This window comes from Physcomitrium patens, chromosome 22 (genome assembly GCF_059467195.1).
Source record: "Physcomitrium patens ecotype Gransden chromosome 22, ASM5946719v1, whole genome shotgun sequence".
NCBI classification, from domain to species: Eukaryota; Viridiplantae; Streptophyta; class Bryopsida; order Funariales; family Funariaceae; genus Physcomitrium; species Physcomitrium patens.
Genome location: NC_143431.1, coordinates 4,793,484 through 4,801,057, shown reverse-complemented (window position 1 = coordinate 4,801,057; position 7,574 = coordinate 4,793,484). Strand labels below are relative to the sequence as shown.

At 34.2% G+C, this 7,574-nt stretch overlaps 1 protein-coding gene across 1 annotated transcript; it reads right to left on the bottom strand.

Annotated features, from left to right (window-relative positions):
- Positions 1 to 525: 525 nt before the first annotated feature.
- On the bottom strand, positions 526 to 3,715 carry LOC112275332 (26S proteasome regulatory subunit 4 homolog B). Its single transcript, XM_024505618.3, has 5 exons — positions 3,110 to 3,715; positions 2,054 to 2,469; positions 1,373 to 1,589; positions 832 to 972; positions 526 to 693 (listed from the first exon to the last, which is right to left on the bottom strand). The coding sequence occupies exons 1-5, from the start codon at positions 3,590 to 3,592 to the stop codon at positions 610 to 612; spliced, it is 1,341 nt and encodes a 446-aa protein (XP_024361386.1). The 5' UTR covers positions 3,593 to 3,715; the 3' UTR covers positions 526 to 609.
- Positions 3,716 to 7,574: the final 3,859 nt, after the last annotated feature.

Genomic DNA, 7,574 nt, shown 5'->3' with positions numbered 1-7,574 from the left:
TTTGAAAGGCATACCCACGAAATTGAAGTTTACCGAAGTTAAGTTTTCATCGAAGTTTCCTATCGGATTCTGAAAAGGATTTTTAAAGATATCGGATTTGGAAAGCGGAGTTTTGAGATACTAGTCCCAGCGACTTGCAGGGTAGCCCAGAGGCAACTTGAACATGCTAACAAGCTACACATTCACATTTATTCATCATTCTTTGATAAAAGAAGAAAGCTTCATTCCCAGAAAACCTTTTGATATGATAACAACGCATTAGATCATGATTTGAACTTCACACTGAATCAGTTGGACACTTGCAGGCTGCTGCTAATCGTAACAAGCCAAAAGTTCAGATGAATCCTATTGCACTCGATAAAAGACTGGAACAGCTGAGGCATGACAATCGATCCTTGACCATGTACAGGTAAGACATAACAATCAATCCAGAAAGGAGAAAAAAACTGACAACTAAATTCCTTCTATGTTTGCACAATCATGCAAAATTTCAAACAAAAAGCCATAAAAAATTGAGCATAGTAATGATATCAATGATCGAACTCGATTCAATCGAAAAAAACATGTAAGGAGAATATACAGGAAAGATTACCACCTGCACTGAATAATCTACATGTATAATCCCTCAGGTACACCTTCCTTCTTCTTATACATTACCTTCTCTTTGGCCTTCTTGAAATCAACTTGAGTCACCTGCAAGATCACCATCCAAAACAATAACAACTCATTACAAGAAACCAGGTCTTTTGATCAAAAGCAACTTTTATTCATTTCAGCTGGTCAATTAGCCTCCATTCACGAACTGCAAAGTACAAAAGACGACAATCTTACCTTCATCCGGCGCTCACGCAACGCAAGAAGACCAGCCTCCGTGCAAATGGCTTTAATGTCAGCACCAGAAAATTCATCCTTGGTCATTACGAATTCCTCCAGGTTTACATCATCAGCCATAGTCATTCTAGAAGTATGAATCTGCACACATAATAACCAAAAAAAGAGGAAAAAAACCTAGATCTTTAGTCATAAGTCACTATGTTTGAAGAGGTTAGAATAGCTATGCTTCTTCCTCACAAATACGCTGACACCATAAGAAGCAATGGCAGGTGAGCATGCGAGGAAGCAAAAAAGAAAAAAAAAAAAAAAAAAAAAAAAAAAAAAACTTTAGATTTGATTTCCTTTTAAAGAAGTTAAGCAGCACCGCCACATTTCTAATAATTCTGCGCGGTACAGAAATCGACAGACGATAATGCTAGGCACTAGGCATATGCGATGACGTGATCCTGAAAAGTTACAAAGATGGAGACGTCCCAAGCATAGCAAAAGTATTATCAAAGCAAAGGTGGAAGACTAACCAAAGTTGCTATTAACAGACCTGGAAAATTCGCCTCTTGGTTTTGATATCTGGCAATGGGAATTCTATCTTACGATCAATTCTACCAGGTCGGAGCAACGCCGGGTCCAAGCTTTCAATACGATTGGTAGCCAAAATAACCTTCACATCTCCACGAGAATCAAATCCATCCAACTGATTCAGCAACTCCAACATAGTCCTCTGAATCTCTCTTTCCCCACCTGAATGAGCATCATATCTGCAATGAAGTACCAATGTTAATTTTCAGAATAGACAAGATTACTAGACAGAATTTATGACTGTAATCAGAACTATAAACCAAACCACGACACGCCGCTAAGCACCACAAGAGTCAGTGAAAGACGCCCACACAGTGTTTTTATCACACAAGGCTTCAAACAAAAGAATCAGGGAAAGCTAGATAGTCAACGTCACATGAAGCTAACGGAAATTTACAAACGTCCCCCCGATATACTAAACAACTGCAAGTAGCCATGGTGGACTTGTTCAAAATTGCTTCTATGCTAGATAGAAATTCAAGGCTGAGATTCAGAAAGCCAGGAACAACGTCGCAGGCCCTAAGCACTCAAGCATAACTGAATAAGTTCCGCAATGGAATCGCCAACCTCAGCGAAGAGGTGCTCAAAATGGAGAACTTAATTAGAATGATGCTTATTACAATAATTAGGACCCGAAAAGTACCTCTTTGTACCCACTGCATCAATTTCGTCAATAAAGACAATGGAAGGAGATAATTCATCCGCGACCCGAAATAACTCTCGCACCAACTTAGGTCCATCCCCCAGATACTTCTGAATTAGCTCACTTCCTACAACGCGAAGAAACGTGGCAGAAGTTGAATTTGCAACAGCCTTGGCAAGAAGCGTCTTTCCAGTTCCCGGTTCACCATATAAAATAACCCCCTTGGGAGGCTTGATACCAATATCCTCGTAAAGCTCTGGATGCGTTAAGGGTAGCTCCACTGCTTCCTTAATTTCTTGAATCTGAGGATCTAGTCCACCGATATCGGCATATGACTCTAGAGGAGCTTTTTCAACTTTCATCACTGACACCATAGGGTCCACGTCATCTTGCAGCAACCCAACCACTGAAAGGACCTGCACAAACCAAAAGTGAATCATTTGCCTCCACTCAACTACTCTATCAATAGCCATAGAGAAAAATAGAAATTTAGTTGAGAAAAGTTTCGATGCTTGCTACCAGGTGGTGATAAGAAAAATTGCTAAAAAAGAGGTAAACGATAACTGATCAAAACTTATCAGTAGGTAAGATGTTTTGACATTTACACAAGGAATCACAAGGAAAACAATCAACCAATAATTTACGCTCGCGCACAACTGAGAAACTCCTTGGAGAATCTCTGAGTTATCATACCCAAGCTTCAAGTCTAGGTTATTCTAATCAAGAGAGTCAAAGAGAGGGGACAAACTGGGGAAAAAAAAAAAAAAAAAAAAAAAAACCCTAATTTGATCACCCATCTTTCTGGTTAATCATAAAAACAAGTTCTGGTGAACATTGCAAAATTCAAGTATGACCCTAGGGTGGAATTAGGGGAAATGTCTGAAATCCAAAACGAAAAACTCAGCAAAAGATACGTATAGTTTCTACTAGAAAAAACCCTAAATAAATTTTCTTGCTCGTGCATCCTGGACATATGATAACCATGCCAAAGATCATATTGAAACATGCAAGAGAATGCACAATAGTTGAACAATGCTCAATTTCAGGAGATCGCACCTTGTTGTGCATGAGGATTGCGCAGCCAGGCTCCAGCTGATCCTTGTCTACGAACGACAAAATATTCACATAATACTCAGGACCCACGGACGACGACACAATCGCATGGTTCTCATCAATAATTTCTTCCAAGTTGCCTACACTCATCGGCGACCCCCGTAGGTCATCGACCTTAGACCGATCCTCTTCGTTCTTATCTTCCTGCGGCTTCAACCGCTCCTGATTGGTCACAAACTCTTCTTCCATCAACAGATAGTCTTTCACGCGTTCCAGCTTCAGCAACCGCAGCTTACACTTAGTTGCAGGCGTCACCACAGGCAATCGCGCCGCAGCCTCGGAGCCCTTCTGCTTGCGCTGCTTGCGCCCAACGCGAGTAGGTGGAGCCGCGGGCTCGTACTTCTTCTCCTTCTTCGCGCCATCGCCCTTGTTGCGGTCTCCGCCGGGCCCCGGCTTGGGCAATCCTCCGGACTGACCCTGCCCCATCTCTCTCTCTCTCTCTCTCTCTCTCCCTTCCCGCAACACCTTTCCCCGTCTTCAGAACTACTCCTAACCCACAACAAGTCCACAGCGTATTCAAACCAAACGGGAATCCATAGCGTGACAACAACCGTAAATAAGCACAATTAGCTCACGGGAGGAGAGGAGATTGGCGAGGAGCAGGAGGAGGAGCCCTCGGGGCAGCAGCAGCCGGGCAGCTCCAATCTCCTCCCCCCCCTCTCGTCTGCCCGTCGATGAAAGTCCCTTCTCGATGGATGGATGGATGGATGGATGGAACTAGCTTGTGGATGAAAGTAGCCTCTTGATGAATGTGGCTTGTTTAGCGATGAAACTAACTCATGGATTTTGCAAAAATCTTTTGCAATTTTTTATGGGGAATTTTAATTAAATGACGTAACCCAAAATTTTAATTAAATTGGCCATCCATCCTAACCATTGAGTTAGGAAAAAAATAAAATGACATTTAAATCATTTCTCTACTATTGGATCCAAAATCAATGAAAATCAACCACATTCATCATGATTACTATATTCTTCATCATGGGTAGGTTAAATCAATAAAAACTTGGGTCTATTTCATATTTCTCTTTTTTATTGTGCAATTTGTGATGGACAAGACATTTGAGAAACAAAACAAAGAAAAACACCAAAAAAAGAGATGAATGTATTTATATTTCTTTTCTCTTTTTTTTATTGAATTAGGAGGTGTCTATTTATGTGCAAGAGAATTTCAATTTGAATTTCTTCTTGAAATGAAACATCCTCAAATCATGTTTGTTTTTTTGTTATAAGATGTTGTTGTATTCTAAAAGGACATTATACATAGGGTCTATAGTTAAAGATTTTAGTTTTTTATATGATCTTAAAAGACAACTCACTTGCACAAACCATCACATTCAAGCATAAGAGTAAGGAATTACAACATAATTTCAATAAAAGTACTCTTTAACAATGAAAAAAGATCCACTAATTAGCAATTAGTATTGCTTCCATGCAAATTGAGCTTTGAAATCTTTGATAAGAAGAAGGGGTTTAAAGATATACTCTAAGATATCATTAGATGATGCTATAGGAATTACTTAATAGTGCTATAGGCAATAATAAATTCCATATTGGCGATATATATATATATATATATATATATATATTATCTTTATATCTTTAGAAAAAAATAGAACTAAAATTTAAGAAGTATTCAATAAGGTGTTTCACTTATATATGCAAAGAACTACATGCTATAAAAAGTTCATTTTGGCCAAAATTAACTCTCTTATGTTTATTCGAATTTATTTTTATTTCATATCTTTTAAAAATAAATCAAACTTTTTGTTCATATTTTCTTTTTTAAATAAGATTTTAATTTCAATTCATAATTAATATGATATTTACAAATAAATTCATTATCTAAACTTCTTTAGATAAGAGTTTGTGCATAAATATAAAACTAGTACAATTGTTATTGATAAAGAAATTATATTTGATATACATATATATATATATATATATATATATATCATTTTTTTATTTTTTTTTGGTGGTGGCTCTTTGTTTAAGATCAATAAATAAATAAATAAACATAATCCTCTAAAACATTCCATTATGTTTCTACATAGAAAATATTATTAGAATATTACCTTTAAAATATTATTAGAATCTAAAAAGAGGATGTACATGAGAACAATAGATTATGCACCATATTGCTTGTGTTTTTACAAGCTTAAATATGACAATATCTATCAATTTGGTAGACTTTTCTAGCAATATCATATTGACTACTATGCTAAAATTAATCAGTTGCAACTTTTGTTGATTCTAGTTTGACCAACATTCCATTTAGACTAATTTATGCTAAAGATTGATTGATTGATTTCTTTTTATACTATAAAGTGATAAGTATATCCATGGTTGCTACCAAGCTGTTATGGGCATAATTTAAATATATAGCAAGCCCCAATCTGTTTGTTATGTTTATATCTAATCTACAATAGCCAAATATTTTAAGAGAGTTATCAAAACATGAAATTCATGTAGGCAATCCCCTTTTGTTCATCTTAAGTTTTTAGTAAGAACCTATAACTATAAAAAAAAAATGATGGATTTTGAAATACTTGTATAAAATATCACACATATTTATATTGTTTAAAACTCATGTATGAAGTAGGAAATGTGGAAGCTTCTAATAAAAATAAACAAGACTTAGATGCTTAATATGTTTCATTACAAAAAGCAAATTGGAGAATTTTTAATTTAAATCTTTTCAACAGAAGCCATTGTATTCAACAAAGTAGATTGTACATACTATGGGTTTCAATTGTAGAGATTCAAATCTTTTTTTATGTGTGTGATATTGACAATGTTGTGATATGGACCAACCACATGTTAGAATGTAATCAGTATTGTACAATAATTTCTCATGTATTAATAATTAGTTATTCTTTTAATTAAATTATGTAATAACTGGTCTTAATAAGACTCATAGTAGTTCGAAATTGTTGTATTTTATGTATTAGAGAGAATCGCTCGAAGTCAGAAAGACAAACAGGTGACAATGTAGAATTGATAAAAAATAACTTGCAAAAAAATTATACTTCAAATGAAGATTTCAAATATTTTTATGTTTTATAATAATAAATAACCATTCATCATTTAATATAAAATAAAATATGTACAATAGGAGAAAAGAAAAAGAAAAAGAAAAGTAGAGGTAAGGGAAGATGAGGAAGGTTGTTTGAGGTGGATGAGGTGTAGAAAAGGTTTTCTAGTATTCTTAATAGACTATGATCTTTATGATTGTTTGGAGCACAAAATATGTGTAATATGTGATTGTTTTCATTGTTTTTTTATTATCAAAAAATAAAATTTTGGATAATGAATTGAAGTCTATTGTATTTGTTTTACATTTTAGGTGAATTATTTGATAATATGGTTACACTGATGGGTGTATTGACATGCAAAATTTGACATCAAGTTCACAAGAAAAGGGACAGATAAGATGAAAAGGATTTATGATTTCAAAGGAGAAATTATTCCAAAGTTTGATCATGAGAACAGTTACTGATATTTTTGAAAAATTCCAAGACTGCTTGAAAATTTTACTTGATTGTATAATTTTTGAAAATCAAAGTTAAAAACTTTAAAATTATGACATATGTTTCAACAGTAACCAAGTTATAATCTTTTAAAATAAAAATCTTATATGCTAATTTTACTTAAAATAAAACATTTACCAGTATTAAACTGAAGTCTTCAATATGTATAACATTTAATTTGTAGACCAATTATTTGTCATTTGATAATGTGGTTCTTTAACTTTAAAAGAAGAGAATTTCTCGCACAATGAGCTATGCAGAATAAAGATTTGACTGATTCAAAAGTATAAATTAATACCTGGAAATTTGGATAAGTTTTATTGTTGGGATAAAACCGAGACATATATTTGATGTAGGGCTATGGTTAAAAGATTAGAATTTTATACAGCAATCAATCCATTGAAAACTTTTTTTGTATCTATTTGTAAAACTATTTGATTTGTTAATTTATATTTAAAAGCACCATGGGCAATCTTCAATTTGATTATTTATGAAGTCCATTTATTTTTATTTTTTATAAGCACAAAATTTACAAACATACTAACTCCCATGACACACTTTCATCAATATGTAAATTGTTTTTAAAAGGACTCCTGCTTCCTCAAAAATTCACAGTTTTAAATAATCTTGCGATAAATTCACATCACCAGAACAACGTTTATGTCCAATTGATTTATCAGAAACTTCAATTCTATATATATCTATCTATATATTTGTCTCAAAATAACACAGTACACAAAATAAATTCACTGTCATCATATTTGATTGATGAGGTGATGATAAACTAAAATTATCATAACACACGTTATACTGGCAAAATTGATAAGAAACTGTTTTGTCACAGAAAGCTTACAAACAACTTTGGCATCGGTCGGATG

Coding starts and splice junctions, on each gene's coding strand:
- LOC112275332 (XM_024505618.3), bottom strand. CDS start 3,592: ATGGGGCAGGGTCAGTCCGGAGGATTGCCCAAGCCGGGGCCCGGCGGA. Junction 2,470..3,109: donor CAATCCTCATGCACAACAAG/GTGCGATCTCCT, acceptor TGGTTTGTGCAG/GTCCTTTCAGTGGTTGGGTT. Junction 973..1,372: donor CCAAGAGGCGAATTTTCCAG/GTCTGTTAATAG, acceptor TTATGTGTGCAG/ATTCATACTTCTAGAATGAC.